Source organism: Urocitellus parryii, chromosome 15, assembly GCF_045843805.1.
Source record: "Urocitellus parryii isolate mUroPar1 chromosome 15, mUroPar1.hap1, whole genome shotgun sequence".
Lineage (NCBI taxonomy): Eukaryota > Metazoa > Chordata > Mammalia > Rodentia > Sciuridae > Urocitellus > Urocitellus parryii.
The window spans coordinates 34,096,046-34,121,725 of NC_135545.1; the positions used below are offsets into that span (position 1 = coordinate 34,096,046).

At 58.8% G+C, this 25,680-nt stretch overlaps 1 protein-coding gene across 2 annotated transcripts; it reads left to right on the forward strand.

The window, feature by feature from the left end:
• Positions 1–1,335: 1,335 nt before the first annotated feature.
• On the forward strand, positions 1,336–23,199 carry Mmp15 (matrix metallopeptidase 15). 2 transcript variants are annotated; one of them, XM_026395726.2, is made up of 10 exons: positions 1,336–1,352; positions 14,544–14,692; positions 15,324–15,449; positions 16,433–16,740; positions 17,069–17,230; positions 18,085–18,329; positions 18,685–18,823; positions 19,650–19,800; positions 19,951–20,066; positions 21,437–23,199. In XM_026395726.2, exons 2-10 carry the CDS (start codon positions 14,589–14,591, stop codon positions 21,871–21,873), a joined length of 1,788 nt encoding a protein of 595 aa, XP_026251511.2. In that variant the 5' UTR covers positions 1,336–1,352; positions 14,544–14,588; the 3' UTR covers positions 21,874–23,199. The 2 variants fall into 2 exon arrangements, with proteins under 2 accessions (XP_026251511.2, XP_026251510.2); XM_026395725.2 differs by lacking the exon at positions 1,336–1,352 and adding an exon at positions 3,562–4,294.
• Positions 23,200–25,680: the final 2,481 nt, after the last annotated feature.

The window sequence follows — 25,680 nt, forward strand, 5'->3', positions numbered from 1 at the left end:
CCCTATCCTCACCCAGGAGGCCACGTGCGTACCTATTCCCCTGAAACCACCACACTGGTCTGACTCCTGCCTGACTGGTCAGTTGCTTCCCTCTTCTTGCATTTGAGGTCACACTGGTGAGAGAGAGGGGGCCAGTCATGTTTTCTGTCTTGCAAACAATGTGGCAACTCTGGCTGCACAACCCACATTACTGACACCTGCTCTGTGCTGGGCCTGAATTGGACACTGACATAAATCAGTCAAAGTCTGACCCCGGTGCTCAGAATGGGGAAAGCAGGCAAGGTGCGTGGAGAGGAATCCCTAGCCCCAACTTCATACTTCCCAAAACGACTGGCTGCTTCCCTGGGGAGGATGTAACTCCTGTAGTGTCCGGCAGAGGATGGAATTAGAGAGCAGCCACTTTGAGGAATGGGCCAAGATCAATAAGCAGCTCTTCAATGGAGAATGGATGGTGGCGATTGAGGAAGGAAGCAGAAGTTGCGCTGGGGGGAGGGGTGGGCAGGCCAGGCTGGGCGTGAGGAGGCCAGGCAGCAGGGGCTTGGCGGATACCCAGACATCAGATGTGCCTCCAGAGCAGAGCAAAGTGCTCTACTCCCGCTGACAGTGCAGAAGCAGCTGAGGCTCTTCCATAAGAGGAAATGTACTCCAGAAACCAGGGAGAGAACTCTTGAGAAAGAAGGAAAGATTGGAGCAGGCTGAGGTCCCAAGCTGCTGGCTTGCAAGGAAGAAATGCTCTTGATGAGGATTTTTTCACACCAGGGAGAGAACCGAATCAACACATCTGGCCCCAGCGTCCTCAGACGTTTCCCACAGGGCAGGGAAATGGTCATCTCATGGCCTGATTGGCGGGTTTCCACCTGGCACTCCCAGCCCTCTCCATCGCCTCTCCAGACCACCCCAGCTTTGTTTCCAAGGGAAAGAGCAATTACCTCGGCTTGCTTGTTTATTCCTTGTCTTGGCACCAGGAGTCCCAGGAACTGCCTTGCAACCCAACCGGACCTGTTTTGCCTGCCTCAATTGTGCCAAGCACTGAAATGGTGAATTTTGCAAAAGAGAAAGAGTTTATTCATCAGGCAGCCAAATGAGAAGAGGCAGGAGTCCCAAGTCTCAAATCTGCCTCCCCAGGACAGGGTTTAGGGATGCATGGGGTAAAGAGGCAGGGTGGTCTGAGGCGTGGGGAAGGGTGATCAGAGTAGGAAAAAGTGAAGTCATCTGAGTTCTGCTCAGGCATAGTCCAAGAGTCCTATGACTCTTCAGAAAATGGCAGCATTAGCATGCTCTGCAGATGGTATTTTTAGCTCTCTGATGTCAAAAGGGCACCCGTCGGACACCTGACCGGACCCAAGTGAAGGGTTAGTGATTTTAGCTGATTTGAACTACCTCAAAATTGCTGAAAACCAACTTTACCACATGACTCATATATCAGAAGTGTTATCTACCTATCTCAAAGTGAATGTGAGTGTACTGCTGAGCTACAGGACAGCTAAAATGGGTGATAAATGCAAGAGGGTTTATTCAGGTTTTCCCTCAGTGGCAGCCTCTCCTTTGAGGTGGGCCTGGTGTGCTACCTTGAGGGGGAAAGGGTCCTGGGCCTGGGCAACTTTCTTTCACTGAACCAGACCTCTCCTACTAGCTGGGTCAGCTCTTACGATGAGGAGACAAATCCTCGGAGGGGAATAACATGTTCCAGATCATCCAGCAAATTCGGGCTGGGATAGGAACCTCATGACCTGGCTTTCAGTCCAGAGCTTTCTAGACAACCCGACACCACATCAGGGTCTCAAAATGAAACTATGCTATGAAACACAGTAAACAGGCTTTGATTCAAAAGACCAAGAAGAAGAAAAAAAGTTGGGGGTGGGGGGTCAGGACAGAGATGAAACAATGTTGGCAAGCTGTGGTGTTTAAAGCTGGCTGACCAAGGGCTGCTGTTCATGCTTCTCAGTTCCTTGTGTCCTCTTAAGATCTTAGGTTCTGGCTAGACAGGACAGAAACTTAGTCGCCTTGCCCACGGTGCCTGTAGGAGCCAGAACTAATCATTGGGAACCCCTGGTCACAGGGGAAGCCACTTTCAAGAGGGATCCCCATAAGAGAAAACAATCTCTGGACTTGTCCAGCTGCAGGCCTCTACAGATGCTGCTCACCTTCTGGGCTCCTTTCTTATTCAGTGGTCCCATAAACCCACTTTTATTAAAAAAGAAAAACTGGCTGAATGAGAATAAACACGGGGAAAGATTGCAATGCATTCATTTAAACAGGGGCAACCCTGATGTCCATTTCTGAAAACCACTGTACGTTTCCCCAAAGCAAATTTCAAAGTGGAGAATTTAGAAACCCATTTCCTATATGAGGGATCCCTACAGAGAAGTTAAAGAAAATCAATGAATTTGCCAAACTCTGAACTTCCTTCCTCGGAGGAAGCTCTGCCAGGTAACATCAGGTCGGTTCTAATAGGCCATTTCCAAGGCTCTCACCCTGCCTCCAATTTCAGGGAGGCAAGCTGGCTAAGGAGCCCCAAGGGCCCACTTTAGGGAAAACCGCCCTCAGGTAAGGGAAGCTCTTATTTCCTGGTCTGCAGAGAGGTGAGATCTCCGCCCCAATCACCTCTCCACCTCGCTGTCCTGCCTGGCCAGGGCCCTGTGTCAAGGCAGTCCTAGATCCCTATGCACAGTCTTCGGGGGACCTTCGATCCGGGGTCCCTAGCTCTGGCCTCCAGCACCGACACGGACTGATCTCAGACCACTCCTGGAATACATTTAAATCTAGCACATTAAGATCCGAGGGAAGGTTGCCCCCCACCCCGGGGTCCAGAGCCTCAGTGGGCATTTCACTTGCACATAATGGTGGCCAAGAAGTGCCTGGCTTCAGTTTGGAAATTAATTTGTGCTGAGCAGGAGCCAGAACCCTCACCCAATCTTCACCCCAACTCCTTGCCCCACATTCTAGGTGAAAACATGAAGGCCCAGAAAGACGAAATAATTTGTCCACATCCAAGCAGCGGGCGAATGGGGGACACGGGACTCCTAGCCCTGTGCCACCCCGCCCGCCGGAGGCGCCCAACTCCCCCTCACTTTGTGATTGAGGAAAGTTACTAAAGGTCCCAAAAGACGCTTTGAAAAGGGGCCTTGGCCAACAAACTTCCAGAGTTTTGTTTTGTTTCAGTTTTTTGTGCATTCGTTTGTTTTAGTCAAAACACGACACTTGGGTCCCTTCCTAGCCCTCCTTCCCGTCCACCTCTGCCTCAGTATTCCCCATTCTCAACCACCCAGGGCGAGGAGAGGAGGAATCTTCATTCCTCCTTTCAGGGAAACCACGCCTTCCTTGCGCCCTCTAAAAGGATCCAACTGGGGTCACCCCCACGTTCAGAACCTGGGATGGAGTGACGCAGGGCGGGCTTAGGGGTGTTCGTCGCCATCTGGGAAGAATAGTCCCACCTGCCGGGGCTTGACTACCGGCACCTGCTACTCGGAAGCGTCTGGTTAGGGTATTGGCCCCAGCCCCCCCGCCAGGGACCGCACGCAGGGAGCGTACTGGCCCTTTAAGAGCGGCGGCGGCCGAAGCGCGCGGGGAGGAGGGTTGGAAGCGCCGGGAGCCGCGCGGAACTCGCCGGGTACGTCGGGCGCCAGTTCCCTGCGCTCCTCCCGGGACTGCCTGGGGACCCGGGCCCTGTTGGGCGCAGCGGTGAGCAGAGCCGCGGGCAGGAGGCGCGCGCTCTGGGCAGCGCCGGGCCTTGGGCATGGACAGAGGGAGCTCAGAGCGCAGGGGGCGCGGCGGGTCCGGGCGGCCGGAGCGCTGAGCCAGACAAAGGCTCAGGAGTTGCGCTTGCTCTCGGGAGCCGGGCGCTGGGCGCCGACGCTGCGGGACCCTGCGGCCCGCGGCTCCGGCCCGGCCCCCTCCCGCGGGCCGGCTCCGCGCGCCGGGACCTGCCCCTGCCCGCTTCTCCTCGCGCTTGGGAATTTGCCGAGGGGACCTGAGCGGCTCCAGCAAGGACCTAGAGCCAGAGGTCCGCCGCGCGCCCGCCGGGCCGGAGCCAGGGAGCGTCGCAAGTTTTCTAGCCGCGCACGGGGACCCGGCACCCGCGAGCAAAGGAGCCCGGCGTGCAGCGCTCCAGACCAGACTAGGCGCCGAGAGCATGGGCAGCGACCGGAGCGCGTCCGGACGGCCGAGCGGCGCGGGCAGCCTCCTCGGCGGTCGGGAGGCAGCTGCACGGCCCCGGCTGCTGCTGCTGCTACTGGTGCTTCTGAGCTGCCTGGGCCGCGGCGCAGCCGCCGAGGACGCAGAAATCCACGCAGAGGTAAGGACCCCCTCCCTGCTCCATTGCTGGAGGATGGGGAGGGGAGCCACGCCCGCAGCCGGGGACCCGGAGGTGGGGGAGCGGAGACGTCAACCCGGCTGGGGATTGACGGGGAGAAGGGTCCGGGAAGAAAGAGGAGCTGCCGGGCCGCTCCTCCCGAGCTCGCCCTCATCCCAAACCCTGGAGGACATAGAGCTTGTGCCTTCCCAGGGCACTGCTCCGCTCTAGCCTGTGTCCCGGAGCCGCTTCCGCCGCCCCCATCCTTTTCCTTCCCTCCCCGGCTGCCGATTCCTCGAGAGCCGGACTGGCGCGCCCTTTACAAGTGGGGAGGGGGCTGCTGGGGGTGTCTGGGGCGGAGCCGGAGCTGGACAGAGCTCCTGCTTAGGTAGCCTCGGGTCTGGCAGACACCTTGCGTTGCCCAGCTGGCCAGGATGGGGAGGGGGAGGGGTGCGAACCGCGGGCAGCAGACTCAGGTTGCAGAGGCGCTTTGGCGACTTTCTAGCGCTCTTGCGCTGAAGCCTCTCCGCACCCGGGTGGAGTCCCAGGCAGAGACCTTGTCTTCCACAGCCCTTCTTCCCACCCGCACCCTTACGCCGAGGCTTGATAGGAAAGGGTAGACTCCGCGCCTCTTTTTTTCTGGAAGCCCGACTGACGTCCCCACGCGGGCCACTCTCTGGATTGGTCCCGCGGGTAACCAGGCGCGGCCTCCCGGCGCAGAGCCGGGTCCAGTCAGCAACTCCAGCTCCAAGGGGTCCCCCAACAACAGCTCCGTCGTCTTAGAACAAAAAGGGTCGATTCTTTCCTGACTTCTAAGATCCTGGACAGGTGATGAGAGGAGTGGGGAGAGGACTGCCCTGGAACCGTCGCCAGACACGGTAGGCTCGGGCCTCAGTGCTTGCTCTTGGGCTGCCCGGGCTGCCGGCCCAGAGAACGTCTGTGCGCTGTTTCTATTTGCAGCGGGACCGGTGCTCCCCCCCAGCCTTCGGCGGCTTCCCCACCTCCTCAGCTTGCTTGGGAGATTTTTCCGATGGAAGCCTGTCCCTTCCCCGCCCTACTTTAATAAAAGCTTGGAGGAAGGGCAGGGAATTCCTCCCAGGCTCGAGTTACACCTCCCAACCAGTTCCCCACCTGCTCTGCCCTCCCTCCTGGCCAGGCCAGGGGATGCTTCAGGGAGCCAAGCCCTGGCCTAGTCCTACTTTCCACAAACCAATTCTCACAGGCAGAAACTTATAGGGCTTCTTGCTAGTGGGGATTGCCAGTGATCTGGGTACTGTGTTGTGGGGAGGGGGTGTCACCTGCCACAAGGAATTTCAAATCAGATTCACCCTTAAGGACTTTATAATACACATAGGGATGGCATCCTCATACAGGATGATTAGAGACCAAGCTAGAATTTGGAGGCTGTGCACTATGAATGAGCATCCTGGAAGGCCAGGAGCGGAGATGCTGAGACCTGTGGTTTCCGAGGCTTCACACTCTTTCCTTTGCTTCTGTGAGTCTATCACCCCCACTTCCCACAGTTCCATATATCCACAGCTCAGTCTCTCCAGGGAAGAGACCCCTGGTATTACTGAAGCCACAGGCCATGGCCTAGAACCTGTGGTGTCACTGGCTAGGAATTCTGATTGGCCCTACTCCTGGGCTGTGTCTGGAAGGGACCCTAGAAGGTTTAGGAAGACTTGAATGTTGGAAGCCAGTGAATAGAAGGCTAGAGAGATGAAGGGAATAGAGTTGATGCTCAGGGGTAGAGCACTTGGCTGGGCCCTGAGTTTGATCCCCAGCAACAACAATAACAAAATGGATAGTCCTAGTTCCTAGAACTGGCTTTGGGGTGTAAGCTGGTATCCAGACCCAAAGAGGAAGTGGCCTTAGCAGCCAGCATGTCTATTCAGACTCCTGGGCCTGGCTTACACCCTGGCCAGAGCCTCCCTACCTTGAAGAAGGGCTCTGGTTCTTGCCCCAGAATGTCCACAGCTCCAGACCCTAGGACCATCTCCAAGCACGGTGGCACTGAGCCGAAGCCAACCCCTCCCCTCCCTTTCAGCCAACCAGGATGGAAGCCTCAAAAGTTTCCCCCAGTTGACTCAGGGAGTCTGGCCTGTGCGAGGAGCCAGCAGACACCTGCAGCCAGCCTGGGCCCACCCAGAAAGGCTGTCTTGGAGAAGCCAGCACTGCAGCTCTCCTATCCAACTCCCTCCCTTGGACATCAGGGCCCAGCCTCCAGCCATTGTGCACTGAAGCCCCACCTGGCTGAGGTGCTAGCTGTAGCTTTGGGCCAAGTGCACAGAGACTCCAGGCCCTTGTCAGGTCTCTATGCTGCTCTTCGTGGCTGCAGTTACCTGCCTTTGGTTGTCGCCAGAGAAGCTCCCACCTGGACCCACCCTCAGCCTGTCCCACCCCACAGGCACAACTTCAGGTGACTCAGCTGCCAGAGTTCACAGGTATGATGCCACCACATAAACATGGACACACCCATCTTCCCTGAACAGACCCAGGAGTGTTTTCCTGCCCCTTCCTGGCCACCAAGCGCGATGAGCAAAGGGATGGAGTCAACTCCAGTTCTCATTTGGACCTGCAGCCTGGGTTTCCACCTCTACTCACATTTCATTGCCTCCCACCCCCCAGTCTCTTTATATCCATATTCTTTAAATGAAGCAGAAACCATAGAGACCCTCTGTCTACTCTCAGGGAAAAGGGGTCCGTGTCAGGCCGTGTCTCTGAGAATCCACAGTAGCTGCTGGCACCTGGCCCTCTCCATGTGCTCTTTCCAGTCCCAGAGAACCCTGGTCTGATTGATGTGATGGATGGGACTCTGATTGATGTGATGGATGGGACTCTGATTGGGGCTGTGCCTTTCAAACCAGTCCTTGCCACATCCCTGTGCTTGGCTGCCCTTAGGCGTAGCCCATCAGCTGCCTCCTTGCAGAGAACAGCTAGTGTGTCCCCTCCTCCAAGCAACAAATGTGTTTGACCTGTCCACTCCTGGACACCAACATCACAAAGGGTTGCGGACTCTTTCAAGACATCCCTGGATGTGGACGGGAAATATACCTAGTCCCCCTCCAAGATGATTTCCGCTAGAAGCCCAGCACCCACTGCCCCCATCATTGATGCCAGCTCAGAATGGCAATGCCACAGGCCTAGAAGAATTGCTCCCTGTCCACCACTTGATTCTGGCTGTCCCTCCACACCCCCGTTGTTGCTTGATCTAGCAGTTTCCTGCCATTGTCACTTCTGCCCAGTTTGGCTTCTGAGTCTAGCTATAGTGGTCGCTGTGGGATGTCCCTGCTTCCTGGGTCAGATCAAAGTTGGCACCTTCTGTATCATCCTGACGCATGTGGCTCACACTCTAGGGCACTCAGGCAGGAGCAAAGCCCCATGACCAGTTTTGCTTTGGGCATGGAGATGCATTCCCTGAGTCAGCAAAAACAGGGAGAGTTTGGGGACGCTCCTCCTGGATCCTTCTTCATTAAAAAGGGTCCTTGGAGAAGCCACAGATAAACATGAGGACCTGGGATCCTGAAGGTAGCTGAACACTCCAGGCCTGTGACAGACAGAGGTGCCTTGTGGCTGAATAAGCCCCTCTGAGGGCTTGAGAATTAGGGCTCCAGAAGGGGTCCCCAGAAGGATAAAACGTGCCTGGAGACCAGGAGCCATGGGGCTGGGCCCTTTTGGAGAGGTGGCAGACCTAGGCATGAATGGCAGAGGTGTGTGAGCAGGGCTTGGATCAGAGAAACAAAGAGGGAAAATCCTACCAAAACCCATTCCCATGGAGAAAATGAGCAGGAAGACCCAACCCAACCTCTGACATCAGGATAGATGGATGAGGACCTGGCCTTGGCCAGCCCCGAGAGAAGCTCCACGTCCTCCTGCCATATGATGGCCAAGCCCTGGAGCTGTGAAACCTGGAGGCCAGGTCTGGTTTAGCTCTCCAGGCCCAACCTGCAGGTCTGGGTACCACCTTGTTCTTTTCCCCAGGAGTGACAGCCATCCTGGAGGGGTGAAGGTTCCCCAGCTCCGAGCTCAGTGCTTATAAGCATAGTACCTGGTACATAGGAAGTGCTTGAAAAATAGTAGCAAACCTCGTGACTGTGAGAAGCAAGTGGCATTTACAGTTGGGCAACTCCATTGAACCTGTCTTGAGCCTCAGTTACCATCTATAAAATGAGAATAGCAACAGTACCTACTTGAAGGAGTTGCTGGAGAGCCTTATTGCATTTATGTGCAAACACCGAATGCTGTGTGCAGTGGCCACATGTGAGGCTCAGAGAGGCTAAGGTGTTATTTTTATTGATTGATTGATTGATTGATTGATGGATGGATGCTGGGGAGTGAATCCAGGAGCACGGAGTCCCATCCCCAGCCCTTTTTAATATTTTATTTAGAGACAGGGTCTGGCTGAGTTGCTTAGCACCTTGCTTTTGCTCAGGCTGGCTTTGAACTCGAAATCCTCCTGCCTCAGCCTCCCAAACCCCTGGGATTAAAGGTGCGTGACACGGTGCCGGGCTTCAGGTTTTATTTCTGAGCACCTTCAACATACTGTATCCTGGGCATGGCTAGGAATGCTCTGTAAGCATTTGTACATTTCACTGTCTTTTCAACTCTTAGTTGGGTGCTCCATTTCCCCACTGTGTGAGGGAGAGTATCCCAAATTCTACACCCAGAGACTGAGAAGCTGAGATTTGAACTCAGATCAGTATGGCTTGAAACCCCAGCCTCAGCTGGGTGAAAAGCTGCAGATCAGCCTGCAGGGTGCCATCCTGGGGAACTTCCGCCTGGCAGGAGCCTGCTGGGCCTGAGCCAGGTGGGAAGGAGGTTTCAGGGGTGGGGCCAGAACTGCCCCAGCAGTGTGAGCCTGGAGTCCCCACCCATCAGCCTTCTGCCCCTGCCCTGCGCAGCCCCATCTAGTAACCGCCTGCAGGGGGAGTTCCAGGTGAGGCCCCAAGGCCTGGCCCCCAGCCCACCCTGAAACTCCTAGGGAACAGAGGTCTCTTTTCACCCCGCCCCTGCCCACCCACTGGCCAAAGGACTGGTTTGTTTTTTCCTCCAGGTTAAAGAGTGTGGGGGCGGGCTGGAGGGTAAAGAAGTGGCAGGAACTCGGAAGTCTGCCTCCTTCCTGCTTCCCAGGCTGGATGTCCCCTGCCACCCAGAGTCCCAGCCCCCCATGTGCAACTCTTTAAAGAGCCATAGCAGGGGGTAGATTTAAGCCCAGAGAAGCACCTGTGTCCCAGAATTTCTTAGATATGGACAGTGCTGCCCTTAAAGTTATCTAGCAAGACACCAAAGACTGGGTGACCTAGCCAGCCCCCTTTCTTTAATGACTTTGGAGCTAGTTGTCATTTGTTTTCTTAAGCTTGTTCTGCATGACCCCATCTTACAGGGTAGGGAACTGAGGGTCAGAAAAGTTGCCTTGATCATGTTCCGTTACTCCAAGGCCTGTTATGTGGACAAGCAGTCAGGACCAGGGGGCAGAGGTGACACAGTGGGGGCTGATTTCTGCTCAGCCCATGGAAGAGCTTTCTAACACTTGTTGCTGCCCTGAGATGGACTGCGCTACCCATCTCTGCAGGGGAGCGGCGGGATGAGTCCTTGGCCCAACTGTGGCCTCAGGGAGTGGCAGGCTTGGTGACATTGAAGCCCTTTCTGGCATTAGACTGGATACATCTGGGTCCTGCTCAGGGTCACCCAGCTGGTGCGTGGACTCTGGATGAGACAGGCCTGTGGGCCTGGAGTGCATGCCCTTGCAGGGGCTCTGGATGCCCAGTTTAGTCCCTGGCACAGCTGGGAGTACAGAGCCTTGGCCTGCTCCCAAGAGCCCTCGGGGGCAGGAGTATGGGGTAGCGGAGATGGGCATGATTAGGACCTCACAAAGCCACAGAAGGTCTGGGGGCTGGATCCATCGTTGGTGGCCCTGACAAGACTCCTTTTGTGCCTGGCTGCGTGAGCCTGCCCAGGTCTGACTGCAGAGAGAACTTGAGGTGAAGCACAGCCCAGGATGCATGGTCTTTATCACGGGGGTCTGATAAGGGCCCTGTGGGAGGGGCTGCTGGCTGGCTCCACTGATCTGGGCCTCTGAGGAGCTTCTGTGGCGGCAGGAACAGGCTCTGGCCCCCGCCCCCATCCCCTGGCCACTTACTGCACAATATTGATCTGGTGCCTTCTCAGCCAAACCCTCCCTGCAGGCCTGCCTGTATTGTCTCAGCAGTCCTGGGGGAGGGCCGTGTGGCTCGGTGCCCAGACCCCGCCAGGGACGTTGGGTGTGGGGAGGATTAGAGGCCCTTACCCAATGCTGTGCTGGGCACTGCTCCTGAGAGGGCCCAGAGCCCAGTGTCCCCACACAGGTCGGGATTGCTGGTGGTGCTTAGAAACAGTCTGTTCTGATAGCTCTGCCCACAGGCCCACTCCTAGCCCAGATCTGCTGAATGACCCTGCATGGGCAACCCACCCTCTCTGGGCCTTTTGGGTGTATAATGGGAATGGTTCCATGTTCATTTACTTTTCAGGGGTGGTTGTGAGCATTCAGTGGGGTGATGAGACTGTGCTGCCTGGCCTAGGCTGGACTCTCAGGTGCTGTATGATGGCCTCTCTTGGGCACGTACTCCTTGGGCCCCTAGTCATCTTGCCCGGGGCCAGCCACTCACCTGCAGCATCAATAAATACTTTTAGGATGGGACCTGGAGCTCAAGAAAGAAATGTCGGAGGGAACCACAGTGCTGGGGTCTCCTGCAGCAGCCCCGCCCTGTTCTGCAGATGGGAGGGGCCCTCATGGCCCGGGAAACCTCCTCCCTCGGGGCCTCATGGGGAGGGGCGGGGGAAGCAAGCCCTCGTTCACACCCTTCCCCTGTTCTGCCTCTTACTGACCTCCCTGAGAAACACTTTTTTTTTCTCTTTTGAATCAGGGGTTGAACCCAGAGGCACTTACCCACTGAGCCATATCCTTAGTCCTTTTTATTTTGAAATAGGGTCTCACTGAGTTGCTTAAGGCCTCACCAAGTTGCTGAGGCTGGTTTTGACTGGGATCCTCCTGCCTCTGCCTCCCGAGCCTCTGGGATTACACGTGTGCACCGCGCGCCTGGTGAGGAACAGAGCTTCACGTGCTTGCTCACCCCGCTCTGAGACTCCAGGCTGAGGAAGAGGAGTCACCTTGTCAGGGGACAGTTTTAGTCACCACTAGGAGCTTCAGGGGCTTGAACTGGTCACAGCCTTGGGGACGGTTCCCACCTTTTGCGCAGTAGCACCAGGCCTTGGCAGGCTGGGGCTCCCTCACCTGGGGGCAGCAGCACCTGCCACGTTCCTGGGCTCCCTTCAAGCTGTTGCCCACCCCGTGTCCTCGCCTTCTGAGCTTGTCACATGTGATGCAGGGGGTAGGGTGGCAGGAAACTCCCTCCTGGGCACTGGGGACAGGAAAGAAGCCCACAGCCTTGCAGGAGGTGTCTGCTGACACCTGGCTGGTTTGCTGGCTCTCGGCCAGAGTCGGGCAGGCGTCAGGGTCTCCTCCTCACCCAGAGGCTTGCCTGGCTGCTCTGTGCCAAGGCCACAGTTCTGCCTACGTCCCTGCTGCCCAAGAGGTGCCACCAGCTCTTGGCCTCTAGCTCGTCACTACAGCAGTGGCTGTGAGGGATTTGTCACCAGGAGGCTGAGGGTTCAGGGTTGACTGACAAGGAGACAGAAGTTCTTCATTCCCTGGGCGCTCGGAGGTGCCTGTCTGAGGGGGAGGGCCCACAGCCACCCTTGAAACTTTCCTGACTTTCCCCTGAGCTGGCCCTGGGACCAGAAGCCCCTGTGCCTCACCCCTCTGCTGGTTTCTGGAACTCTCTGCTGCAGACAGGCCAGCTCCTCTGCCCTCCCCTCTCCCCCTCTCTCCTGTCGCTCTGCAGACACCGCTAATCAGCCCCTTGGTGGCCTGTGATTGCACTCCTGGAGATATTTTTACCTTATGCAAATAGGAAATGTAGAGGTGCCCTCACCGCAGCCAGCCCCCTCCCCCTCCCCCAGCTCGTGCCTCATGCCCTCAGAGCTGGCCAAGCTCGGTGGCCTCGCCCTCTGGGCCTCTCCTGGCATCTTCAGGAAAACTGTATCCACTAGTGGGGTGGACCCACTGTCCCCTGCCGCCACCACCACAGGAGTTTTGAGGAGAGTCGGTGCTTGGGAAAAGCCACAGCAGTGCCACAACACTGGCAGTGTGTGACAGAGCTCAGGAGGGCGGGGAGGGGCCGGAGCCACCTGGGCAGGGCCTGTCGGGCCTGGCTGGTGGCAGTGTTGTGAAGCCCACCCTTCCAGCCGGGAGCAAAAGGCTGCCAGGCCCAGAGAGGAGCGGGCGGGCCCCCTGGTTTCTATCACGTCTCTTTATTGGGCACTTTTTATTTCATCCCTGTAGAGACCCCCAGATGGGGGCCCTAAAGCAACCCCCTTTTACCACGGAGATGCAGAGTCACATCTCGGGAGCAGCCAGGCCAGGCTTTGTCCTGCTGTGGAGCTGACGGTGGTTTCTCTGCTCCATGCCTCAGTGTCCCTGCTCTGTGCCTGCTCCCTGGGTCCTGAGAGGCCACCTGCACCAGCTGCACGCCAGCCTGCCATTCCACAGTCCCCCATCCCAGCCTAGGTGCTGCTGGGCTGGGCTGGGGATGGCACAGGGCACTGAGGGCACAAGCACCAAGGAGCTGGAGGCACTGCAGGCGGGTGTGTGGGTGTGGCCCTGGCCAGGCAGCACAGGTGTCAGTCCCCAGCAGCCACCATGTCCAGCTCTTGGCCTGCCTTGGACACCCCATGTGTACAGACCTCGCCTTCCAAGTTGCTCAAGGAGTGGCCGTCAGCATGGGTGAGGAAAGGCCGGCAGGACACCCTTGCATGTGACTGAGGCCCCTTAGTCCCTGGCTTCTGCTGAGGGGCAGGGAGGTCGCCTTCCTCAGGGCTCAGCCTGGCTTACCTATGCTTCCGCCCTCCAGCTGCGACTGCAAATGTCACAGGGTGTAAAATCCTCCGTTGTGGGTTCTGGGTCTCCCCAGAGACCATAAATCCTGGAGGGTAGGACACTTCAGCCCTGTCCCCTAGGGCCTCCTGCTGCACGGTTCCCGGCTTAGGGATGGTGCTCCAAACATTTGGCTGGGTGGATGGATGGACAGATGGATGAGATTTGTCCAGCAAGTTCTGAAAGGGCTTGAGCACGCCCATTGTGTATCAGACACATTTCCCAGGCCGCCTCCCTCAAATCTCACCCCAACAACCCCATTCTTCCTCATTTTGCAGATGAGGAAACTGAGGCTCAGAGAAAGTACTTTATGGCAGGCAGAGCATGGTGGTGTGTGCCTCTAATCCCAGGTTAGGAGGTTTAGGAAGGAGGATTTTCAAGTTCAAGACCAGCCTCAGCAATTTAGCAGGACCATCTCAAAATTAAAAAATAAAAAGGGCTGGGGACATGATCCCTGGGTTCAATCCCCAGTAGTACCCCCCAAAAAAAGTTTGTGGCAGAGGACATCCTGACTTTAGGCCTTCGTCCCCAACTCTTAGACCCAGGTAGGCTGCTTGAGGCTGTCTGCCCTCTTCCCAAGAGGTCAGGGTTGCTCCAAGCCACCCTGAGGAGCTGGTTTTCCTACAGGTTGAGGCCCCAACAGATTCTGAACCCTGAGGTCCCCAGCAGTCACCTGGATTGGTAGGGGCCCACTCTGGAGGGACCAGTGTAATAATAATGACAGCTACTCTAGACTGTCCTCGCAGACACACCTTGTCCTCTAGGGCAGACAGACAGTCATCCCCTAAGTGAAGTATACGGCCTGTCAGATGGCAGTAAGAGGGAGGTGGGGCGCCGGGGACAGTCAGCGGGTCTTTTCTACATACCGTTGCCAGAGAACACCTTTCCCACCAGGTCATGTTGAACAGAACTGAAGGAAATGAGGATGCAAGCCATACCAATATGGCAGAGGAGGGGGGAGGGGGTATTCCAGGCAGTAAGAACAGCAAGTGCAAAGGCCCTGCAGTGGGGCCTGCCCAGCTGGAGTCAATAGTGGGAGTGGGGTCAGGTAGCGAGGGCTGTAGCTCCTGAAGAATGGGCTTTTCCTCTGAGCTCAGAGGTCATTTAGGGTTCCAGGCAGAGGACTTGTAAAGGCCATTCATTCTCTTTATATGGGAATAGACAAGGAAGGCGGGGACATGGACCGAGGCTGGGGGTGCGGGTTAGAGCTGCCGGTGAAGACTGTGCGTGTTTGGAGGGTGCAGGCCAGCTCTGGCTGACAGGATTGTGACTTCTTTGCAGAACTGGCTGCGGCTCTATGGTTACCTGCCCCAGCCTAGCCGCCACATGTCCACCATGCGCTCCGCCCAGATCCTGGCCTCGGCCCTTGCGGAGATGCAGCGCTTCTACGGGATCCCTGTGACGGGTGTGCTGGACGAAGAGACCAAGGCGTGAGTCTCTGGCCCCTCCCAGACCCCACGGGTGCCTCGGGCCTAGTCTCCTTAGGGCTTGGCATGTGGAGATTCCAGAAAAGAGTGGCCTAGATGAAAACAATTGCCAAGGATTCGGTCTTCCCTGCCCATTCCGACGGGTGGTAGTGGCTGCCTGAAGCTGTGTTGAGAAAGCTTCCGAGGCGGAATCCAGACTTGGCAGAGGGGGTCTCGGGATTGGCTAGTGATGTCTGCCACAGGCATGGGAAGGGGGAGGCGCAGTACACAGCCCTGGCCAGGATAGGCTGTCCTAGTGGGGCCTTATTCTGAATCTAAGAGGTCAGGTGACCCAAAGCCACATCCTTGAGAAGCACTGGACAGAACATACCGAGGACAGGTGGCCTTAAGAGCTGTTCTGAGTGCACTGGTCAAAAGGGACTTGCCCTCATTGAGTCACTGCTGGACACTCCGCCTTCCAATATAAGATCATTTTGCCCAACTTCACTGGAAATAAAAGCTGAGGGTCCCCACCCCTGTCCCCTCCATCCTAGGAGCAGTTGGGAGGCTGGAGGGGCCTGGAAGGGGGTGGGCTGCCTGGAGGCGGAGCCGACACAGGCACGTTCTGAGCTCACCCTGCCCGCCTGTGGCCCAGGTGGATGAAGCGGCCCCGTTGTGGGGTGCCAGACCAGTTTGGGGTGCGAGTGAAAGCCAACCTGCGGCGGCGGAAGCGCTACGCCCTCACCGGGAGGAAATGGAACAACCACCACCTGACCTTCAGGTAAGGGCCTGCTGCCCAGGGCAGCGTCCAGCCCTCTTGGTGGCTGAGCCCCAGGCTTCCTTTCCCAGCAACTCACCCTGGGGGCCGTCTAGACGGTCCGACACTCCCATGCTGGGGAGAGCAGCCATGCATTCTAGGATCTCTCTCCAGAGAGGGTCAGGACCCCTGGAGCTACTTCCTCTCTGCCCTTCCCTGCCTCCCACTGTTAGCAGTCCTGGCCTTAGGCGGCCACAAGGGGCTCCAGTGGAGTCGGGGTGGGGGTGGGGGTGGGAATCCAGGCACCTGTCTTGAGCAGAGCAAGTCACTCCTGAGCAGAGTCCCAAAGGACTCCTGTTCTAGCTCAGCCACGCCCCCTGCCCAGCTCCATCCAGGAAAGAACAGCTCCCAAGACCTTGTAGACCTCCAGCCCCCGAGTGAGTTCACGATCAGGTGGCCTCCCCTGCCCATTTCATGGAAGTCTTGACCTGATTTACCTGGACAGCAGGTGCTCTCACCTTCATTGCACGCAGTTCAGTGCTACAAGTCCTTTGAGAGTTATTCTGTTCAGTCCACACAGGGACCCCTGGAACAAGTACTACCCACCCCTCCCATTTGACAGATGAAGAAACATTCAGAATCTAAGTCACTTGCCCAAGGTCACTCCAAGGGTATTAGAGCCAGGCCCTGAACTTGGGTCTGCCTGGCCAGAGGGTCAATGTTCAGGGCAGCTTGGCCTGTCTCCCAAACCTCAGCCACCTGCATCCCATTTCCTAGGTCTTTCCCCAGCCACGAAGCTTCTGTGCTCTTATTAACTTATTGTCTTTCTTACTTATAGTCAGCTTCTGTGCCACAGTGTAGAATTTTAATTTGACAAATGCTAACTCACCTCAAAATAAACTAATGGTTGGTCCTGACCGTTTTGTGTACGTTTCTTGGGAACTTGTCAGCAGAGGACAGTAGCCCTGGGGCCTGCATCCGCTCACGACCTTCCCACCCACCCACAGCATCCAGAACTACACCGAGAAGCTGGGCTGGCACCACTCGCTGGAGGCCGTGCGCAGGGCTTTCCGTGTGTGGGAGCAGGCCACACCCTTGACCTTCCAAGAGGTGCCCTATGAGGACATCCGGCTGCGGCGGCAGAAGGAAGCCGACATCATGGTACTCTTTGCCTCTGGCTTCCACGGTGACAGCTCGCCATTTGATGGCATGGGCGGCTTTCTGGCCCACGCCTATTTCCCTGGCCCTGGCCTGGGTGGGGACACCCATTTCGACGCAGATGAGCCCTGGACCTTCTCCAGCACTGACCTGCATGGTGAGGACAGCTGGCCAGGGTGGGGGCAGGGCCAGCAGCTCCTGGGCTAGGCATGGCCCCTTTGAATGGGTGCAGCAGCTGCGGGGTCAGGAAGGGAGAGTGTCCCCTGTTTGGGTCTCTGGAGACCTGCACTAACCTTGGTCTGTTGTCCCACCATCTCCAAGGGAGGTAGGTAGAGAAGGGTTTGCTGTACCCATTTCTCAGGTGGGGGAATTAGGGGTCAGAAGAGAGAAGCCAGGGTGGGCTCTGGGCAGCCTCGGCCTGGAGGTGTCGGGTGGCCAGGTTCTGGGATGGGTCAGAGTGACCAGGCTGCCCGCCCTTCCTGCAGGGAACAACCTCTTCCTGGTGGCCGTGCATGAGCTGGGCCACGCGCTGGGCCTGGAGCACTCAAGTAACCCCAATGCCATCATGGCCCCCTTCTACCAGTGGATGGACACAGACCACTTCCAGCTGCCCGAGGATGACCTCCGGGGCATCCAGCAGCTCTACGGTGAGTGGACGGTGACTAGTCCCTGCCTGCCTGCTGTCTTCCCCAGCCCAGGAGACGTAGGCACCGTAGCCCTGCGCTCTGTAGAGGAGGAACGGGATCAGTGACGGAGCCACGCCACTCGGGAAGTGGTCGTGTTGGAAATGGAACCCGGGGCGACCGATGTCGGGGCCTGGCCTCACCCAGCATTGCACTGTGGCTCCAGGCCGGGTGCTGGAGGAGCCACTAGATGCAGGGTGCCCTAGGATCCCAGGACCCACAGCCACCGCCATTGCTCCCTCCTCACCTGTCACAGGCCCTCCCCTGAGTGTTGCGAGTTAGTCATTTTCCCAGTGGCTTTGAGGCAGGTGCCAGTTCCCACCTGGCAAAGCCTCCATCGGGGAGGGCCCCTGAGGGCCAGTGCCCTGGGTAGAGCCCACACTCTGCTCACACTGAGCCCTCCTGGGGCTGCAACCCTGGCCTTGCTGGGGAACCTGAGAGACCCCCTACTGCCCGCATCCCCAGCCACTGACATGCACTTGGCAGGGTTCAAGGTCCCTGAGGCCAGAGCTACGCCCTTGCCTGCAGGAGTCCTGCTTCCTAGTGAGGCATCCTGAGGCAAGGGGCCCCAGGGGAAACCAAGGCAGGCAGCCTTGGGGTACAGTGACCCCAGCCCAGTGGGGAGGTCCAGAAAGGGACTGTGTGAAGACTCGGGTCCCTCTGAGGATGATGGTGAGCATGGGTGAGGGGTCTGCTGTGGACAGGCAGGCCCGTGGCTGCCCCTTCCTCCCACCCCGTCCCAGGACTCTGGGCAGAGATGCTGCTCCTCTCAGGCTGCAGCCGCCCTCTTACTTCTTGCTTCCTGCCTTTGGCTGCAGGCACCCCAGATGGCCAGCCACAGCCCACCCGGCTTCTCCCTACCGTGACACCCCGGCGACCAGACCACCGACCTCCTCGGCCCCCCCAGCCACCTCCCCCAGGCGGGAAGCCAGAGAGGCCCCCAAAGCCAGGCCCCCCTGCCCAGCCCCGAGCCACAGAGCGGCCTGACCAGTACGGCCCCAACATCTGCGACGGGGACTTTGACACAGTGGCCATGCTTCGTGGGGAGATGTTCGTGTTCAAGGTCTGGTCCTGGTGCCTCCCCCACGCCCAGCCCCTTGGCCCAGGCTCAGAGCAGGAGAGCTCCCGCCCAGTCCACCCGAGCCTCACCAGCCTGCACCTTGGGCACCCTTGTCCCTCCCTCACTGAGCAGCCCCAAGGGGCCATCAGACCCTGGGTGAGGGACTTGCTAAGGGTCACATGGCAAGCCCAGGTGCCGGCTGCCCAGCCCAGATCTCAACCTGGGGCTGTCCTGGCTCTGCCTAGCTCCTCAGGGTCACAGTGACTCCCCCAGGCCCTCCCTGACCTGGGCAGGGGGGTGAGGGTCAGGCCTCCCCAGGCAAGGCACAGCTGCCCACCAACACCACGCCCCTCCCCAGGGCCGCTGGTTCTGGCGAGTCCGGCACAACCGTGTCCTGGACAACTACCCCATGCCCATTGGCCACTTCTGGCGTGGTCTGCCCAGCGACATCAGTGCTGCCTACGAGCGCCAGGATGGCCGTTTTGTCTTTTTCAAAGGTGAGCTGGGGCCGGCGTCGGGGAGGGGCTGGGCAGCTTCCTGCCCTGACCTCTGGCCCAGCTGGACCTGAGGGAAGAGGAGGGGTAGAGGGCTGTGGGTCCCATCTCGATCTGTGTCCCCACTCTGAGCTCACTCTGGGAGGATGGGGACACCTGAGGGCAGTGACCGCACCTAGTGGCAAGGGGTGGGGAGGCAGATAGAGGCCAGGAGTATCAGGTGGACCTGGGACTGTGGAGTCTGAAGCCTCAGATCAGGGGTGAGTGTCTGTCCCTCTTTGGCCACACAAGGTCATGGCCCCATAAGAGCAGGTCCTCAGGAGAACAGGTCCCCAGGCCACTTTGGGGCAGGAATTCTGCAGTCTAGCTGCAGGCCCTGAGGGGCAGGGCCCTGATGGACGGCTGAGTCTCCAGCCCTGCTAGCTCCAGCCCAGGGGAGGTTGGAGGTCCCAGGGGACACAGGGCCACTAAGGTGACCTGGGGCCAGGCAGAGGCCCCACTCCCCTACCTGTGCAAGAACTCTGAGGGGGTTCCCATGGGGGTGAAGGGCTGTGTGGGTGCGTGGGTGTGTCTGGGTGTGAGTGACTAACTTGCACACGTGTGTGTCACGGGTGTCTGTGACAGCGCAGCTTCCAGGGTGTGGACCTGGGGAGGTGTGCTGTACATGGTCCTGGCATGCGGATGTCCACCTGTCGAGTGGACAGTGCCGAGTTCTTCTGTGCGTGTGTTGAGATGATGGGTTTGTGGGCCCAGAGAAGCACTTCCTGAACCCCCCCCTCGCACAGCCTCCCCCAGGCCCCCCCTCACCCACCTCCCACCCCTCCTGCAGGTGACCGCTACTGGCTCTTCCGAGAGGCGAACCTAGAGCCTGGCTACCCACAGCCGCTGACCAGCTATGGCCTGGGCATCCCCTATGACCGCATCGACACGGCCATCTGGTGGGAGCCCACGGGCCACACCTTCTTCTTCCAGGAGGACAGGTGAGTGGCACACCCCTCCCCGAAAGTGGGGAGGCCCCAGCCAGACTCCCCTGCCCCCTGCAAGGCCCCACAGTAAGAGCCCACTTCCTGAGGGGGTGGGCCCTGCCCAAGCAGGGTCTCCAGGTCCATCGCCGGTGCTTCCCGTCACAGGTACTGGCGCTTCAACGAGGAGACTCAGCACGGAGACCCCGGCTACCCCAAGCCCATCAGCGTCTGGCAGGGGATCCCCGCTTCCCCCAAAGGGGCCTTCCTGAGCAACGATGCAGGTACCAGGCCAGCCCCCTCCCAGAGTGCCCAGGGCTCACTCCACACCCTGCCACAGGCACAGGGGACATAGGTGCCGGAGTCCCTCAGCATTGCCACATAGTGTATGGGGACAGCTACGTCAGCTGGGCCTGGAGCTTCCTGGGTATTACCTCCTGGCCCTCCCCCTTGTGAGGACAGATACACTAGACCAGAGGCTTGAGCACAGCACCTCAAAGCTCACAGCGAGGAAGCTATAGAGTCCAGGCCACTGCCCTGGCCAGCCTGGGTCCAGACCTGGAGCTCGGAACTGCCTGCTGCCCCCAGGGTCCAGCTCCATACAACCTCCAGGGAGCCTCGAGCTGGAAGGGTGGGCTTGGCTCCGTATGGGGGGCAGAGTCTCTGGGTGTCACTTACCCACCTAGAAGGAAAGTCAGGTTTATCATCCTAACCCAGGGACAAGGGGCTGTGGCTCTTGCATTTCACCAGCAGCGTCTCTAGTGCATTTTTATATTTTTAAATTTTTTGATACTGGGGATTGAACTCAGGGGCACTCAACCACTGAGCCACATCCCCAGCCCTATTTCAGATTTTATTTAGAGACAGGGTCTCACTGAGTTTGCTTAGTGCCTTGCTTTTGCTGAGGCTGGCTTTGAACTCACGATCCTCCTGTCTCAGCCTCCCGAGCCCCTGGGTGCGCCACCACACCCGGCCTCTGAGGCATTTTGGAAAAACCATTAGCCTGGTTATTGGCTCTAGATTCTCTAGCTCAGAGGGGACCTGGCTTGTGCTCAGTGTGGTCACACGGCTTCCGTGGGGGTGTCCCTCTGCAGCTGCTCTGATCTCATTGTGTTCAGCAGAGCACAGACTCACCCCTCACTTCAAACCTGGCCCTGCCCAGTGTCAAGGGCACACAGGCAAGGTGCCCAAGGCCAGAGAGCCAGTCCAAGGCAGCGGCGAGTTCCGCTCGGGTCCATGCAGGCTCGAGGCCACGTTGCCTGCTGCACAAACCTTCCCGTGTGGGGGGAAGCTGATGCCTGGACGGGTCAGCAGTTCCCTGACAGCAGCCCCCAACCCAGCAGGCTGTACCCCATTGGGTTCTCGCCAGGCCCTTGACCCAAGCCCTTCTGAGCCTCAGTTTAGCTCCTGTCAGGTGGGAAAATGGCAGATTTGAAAATGTTCAGGAAAGCAAGTGAGAAAAGGGGAGTGTGTTTTGTCTTGTTCTTGGCACTGGGGACGGACCCCAGCGCCTGGGGCACGCTAAGCCTGCGCTGTGCCCCTGAGCTACCCCCAGCCCCGAGGAGGGGGGGGTCTTCGTCCATCGGTCATCTTTGAGGGTCGCTGGCGGGTGGGTGGGCCTGGCCTGGAGCACTCTGGCCTTCTCGTCCCGCAGCCTACACCTACTTCTACAAGGGCACCAAGTACTGGAAGTTCGACAACGAGCGCCTGCGGATGGAGCCCGGCTACCCCAAGTCCATCCTGAGGGACTTCATGGGCTGCCAGGAGCAGGTGGAGCCCGGACCGCGCTGGCCTGATGTGGCCCGTCCACCCTTCAACCCTGATGGGGGTGCGGAGCCCGGGGTGGACGGGGACAGTGCAGAGGGTGGCGCGGGGGATGGGGCGGGGACAGATAAGGACGAGGACGGGGGCAGCCGCGTGGTGGTGCAGATGGAGGAGGTGGCGCGGACGGTGAACGTGGTCATGGTGCTGGTGCCGCTGCTGCTGCTGCTCTGCGTCCTGGGCCTGGCCTACGCCCTGGTGCAGATGCAGCGCAAGGGTGCGCCCCGCGTGCTGCTCTACTGCAAGCGCTCCCTGCAGGAGTGGGTGTGACCGCCCTCCCGCCCGGTGCTGGGGGCCCGGGTGGCACTGTGGTCCCCAGGCGGCTCCCTGGGGCACCCCAGCAAGCAACAACTGTGGGGTCCCTCCATCTGCACTCCTGTCCTGTCTGTCCTTTATGTATGCCTAGGGATGTTTTTTTAATTGGCACCTTAACTGAGCATTCGTTCCCTTCCTGACCAGAGCAGAGGGCTTAGCATTTTCTAAATGTTCTTCTGCGCCAGTCAGGGGAGCCAGCCCTCGTCCATCTGTGGCTTGGCCACAGTCAGAGGAGCAAGGGACAGAGACCCACCTCTGGGAGGTGGCGTAAGGGTGGTGGAACTTGTTCCAACCCTGGCCCTACCCAGGGGCCCTGTTTGTCTTGAAGGGACCTAGCTGGGTCCCCACCTTCCTGAGTCTCTGCCTGAGGATGAGCTTTTCACCCTGGGGCAGCCCCCAGCCAGGAGCAGTCCACTGGCCTCTGAGTCACATCTCACCTCCTCCCCAGCCCCCACACAGACAGCCCCGGCAGCCTGCTCCCCATCCCCTGGTCAGCTGGCAGCTCCCACATCCCCTCGGGCCGCACCTCCTTCCCTCTTGGGAAGGGGCCCTGGGCCTGCCTCACCAAGGACCAAAGGGAGTCTGCCAAGGGCCTCCCCCAGCACCACCACTGACCTCGCCCCAGCCTGGACGTCTGTCTCTCAGCCGTGACCCATCTGCTCCCTCCCTGGGCCCCCCACCCTCTCCCTCTCCCTCTCACACCACATCCTCAGGGGCCTGCGCCAGTTTCAGGCTTCTGCTGCCAGTGTCCCCAACCCTGGCAGTGAGAGGGGATTGGCCAGTGCCTAGGCTGGGACAGTGAGTACCAGACAGGTGCCCGCAGGAGTGGGGTGCCCGCAGTGCTACAAGTCAGGCTTCGGGGTTCCCTTGACTCCAGCTCCCTCTCCCCAGGGGACACAGGCCAGCAGCTTTTCCCCCACGAGAGCCCCCGGTGGCCGGGCAGTTCTCCTGGGCTCGGCCTGGGGGTGGACGGGTGTTCCTCTACTCTTTTCCTTCCCAAAGTCAGCAGGAGGCTGAAGCTGCTGTGGGAAATGGTACTGTACAGCCGGCTCCGTCCCCTCTGCTCCCCCCAGGATCCCTGAGGGCACTGGGGGCGGGGAGGGGGCGTTCTGCCAGCCTCTCTTGACCTGGTGCTGAGTGCGAGTCCAAGAGCTGCCCCCAGTCACGATGACCTCTGCAGAACCGGAGAGCCAGCGAGGGGTGGGCGTGGAGGGCTGGGTGTCCACCCCCTCTGTATATTTCTGCAAATAATCTGCACTGATTAAATATACAGCCGGCGAGTGTGGCCTTGTTTGTGAGAAGCCTTGGCCTACAGGTGGCAGGGGGTCAAGTCCAAGGACGAGGGGGCACACCCCAGTGCTCAGGAGACCTGTCTGCAGTGCACCGCAGGCTCCTTCCCATTGACCTTTGGAAACAATGCCCGGGAGGACCAGTGTTTGGGGGCGGTGGGAGGTGGCTGCCCTCTGGGCCATCGGAGGGAGTGGCAGGGCCCGGGGTCAGCCTGGGTGAGGCGGGGAGGGATGTGGAATTTCTTTGCTGGTCATTGGTGGGGAGGAAGGAGGCCAGCTTCCCACATCCCTCCACATCTAGGCATGGACAGCGCCGGCCAGGCCACCCGTCCTCCACCCAGCCACACTGGGTTCTGGGCCACCTGAGGCCTGTCGGGAACGGGGACCCAGAGCTGGGCACAAAGAGAATTGGGAAATGGGTCCACTTGGGTTCCAGAACTTCCCCTCACCACCCACTCTCTCCAGACCTGCCGTCTCGTCCTTGGAGAAGCAGGAAATCCCACCGCGGGCCTCTGCTTAGGCTGCAGACGATGATGCAGGGCGCAGCTGGGGTTCCTGTGACCAGAGGTCTGCCTCAGACCCCCCACATCCATGCCCCCAGCTGGTCTATCGGGAGCTCGCTGGGGCCCCCAGGAATGCAGTGATCAGCCCTAGAGGGCCCCCTCAATCTTGGAACAGGCAGGGTCCCTCAGCCTGTTCCGAGCCCAGTCCTCCCCCCTTCCTCTATCTGCTGCCTCTGGGAGCCGAGGCTGAGGCTGGCAGCCCATCTAGGAAGCGGCCTTCGAGCCCCCACCACAGGGCCTCTGTGATGCAGAGGGGCCAGGAAGCCACAGGTCCCCACCCTGGCCTGCCTCCTGCCCGCAGCCCTGGGTTACAGAGGTCACCAGGCAGGTGGAGGGTAGTGTAGGGCCAGGTACAGGAAGAGGATGAGACCTCTCCTACGCCCTTCCTCAGAGCCAAGGCCAAAGGAGAGACTTGGCAGAGCCTCTGCTGCTCAGGAGACTACCCCGGCAGCTCCCCAGGGCTCTCGGCTGCAACCCAGAGCATCTCAGTGGGCGGAACCCCAGGCCATCTAGGAGTGCTGTCATCCTCACTCAGGGTCTGAGGGGCTTCTAGGAGCAAGGGGTGATACCCAGAGTCCAGGTCTACCTGGGGCCTTACCCTACCTCCTCCCAGAACTGAACAGTAATCTGCATCTTTAAATGTTTGGTTTTCAAAACATGACTATAAGGCCGGGTGCAGGGTGCACGCCTGTAATTCCAGCAGCTCAGGAGGCTGAGGCAGGAGGATGGCGAGTCCAAAGCCAGCCTCAGCAACGGCGAGGCACTAAGCAACTCAGTGAGAGCCTGTCTCTCAATAAAATACAAATAGGGCTGGAGATGGGGCTCAGTGGTCGAGTGCCAATCCCTGGTACCAAAAAAAAGTGACTCTAATTTAAACTCACCTTGGATCCCCCCAGAGGTTCCATTTCCTCTTTATCTTTCTTCCTTTACATCTTGCTAACACCCAAGTTGAGAAAATTAAGATATTCAAGACAAACACAAAAAAGGGCCGAGGTCTGGCTCAGTGGTACAGAGCTTGCCTACAGTCCCTAAGGCCCTGGGTGCCATTCCCAGGACCCAAATAAACAAAGAGGCACAGACCATCACCCTCCAGACAGCTGGGTGTTTCCCCGCCAGCCCTTCCCTGTCGTGGCGCAGCTGGGAGCTACAGAGTCCAGACGTCCAGGGCTGGAGCCCTGACCTGCAGTACAGAAGCCTCGGTGGAGGGCTGACACCATCTAGGTCCTCTGCGGGAACAGGGCAGGATGCAGAGGCTGCAAGGTGCTGGTGACGGTGCTCACTGGGCACGTGCTGACTGGTCTTGACCCTAGCTGACTAGCATGCTCCCCACCCACATTTTACTCAAGAGGAAAGTAGGGCTCAGAGAAGGGAAGTGACTTGATCAAGGTCACACAGCCACAGCCGGGCAATCACGATGCTGGGATCAGTCTCCAACAGACCAAGCCCACCCCACCTCGTGCTGCTGGGGAATTCGGACAGAGACTGAGGAGACGCCGTTCCCCCAGCCCCGTTCTGTGGACCCAGGACCCCAGGTCTCCAACAGAGCCTCCTTTCATGCCGGGGCTGGGCCGAGATGGCCGCTTCCTCTCCTCCCATTTGGCAGAAAGCCTCTTTGTCATGGTGCACACAGAGGGCTTTCTCTAACCCACAGAAGGAGTGGCCCACTTCCCATCCATCCCCAGCCACCCAAGCCACCGAGGGACCAGCAGCATAGGTTTGGGAGGAGCAGGGCTTCCTGCCCCTGTGTCCTGCCAGGCCCCGTATCTCCCACCCCCCATCCAAGAAACCACGCCAGGCAGTGGGCTCAGCTGTCCCTGCAGCAACGCAGGGGATGCCAGGCCTCAGGGCACTTTCAGGGCACCACAGTCCACCCTCAGCCTACTGCTCATGACCCACAAAACACTGGCAGA

Excerpts from the sequence above, each read along its gene's own strand:
- Mmp15 (XM_026395725.2), top strand. The coding sequence starts at position 4,133 with ATGGGCAGCGACCGGAGCGCGTCCGGACGGCCGAGCGGCGCGGGCAGC. Across the intron at positions 17,231-18,084 it reads GGGCATCCAGCAGCTCTACG|GCACCCCAGATGGCCAGCCA; the intron begins GTGAGTGGACGG and ends CTTTGGCTGCAG. Across the intron at positions 19,801-19,950 it reads TTCTTCTTCCAGGAGGACAG|GTACTGGCGCTTCAACGAGG; the intron begins GTGAGTGGCACA and ends TTCCCGTCACAG.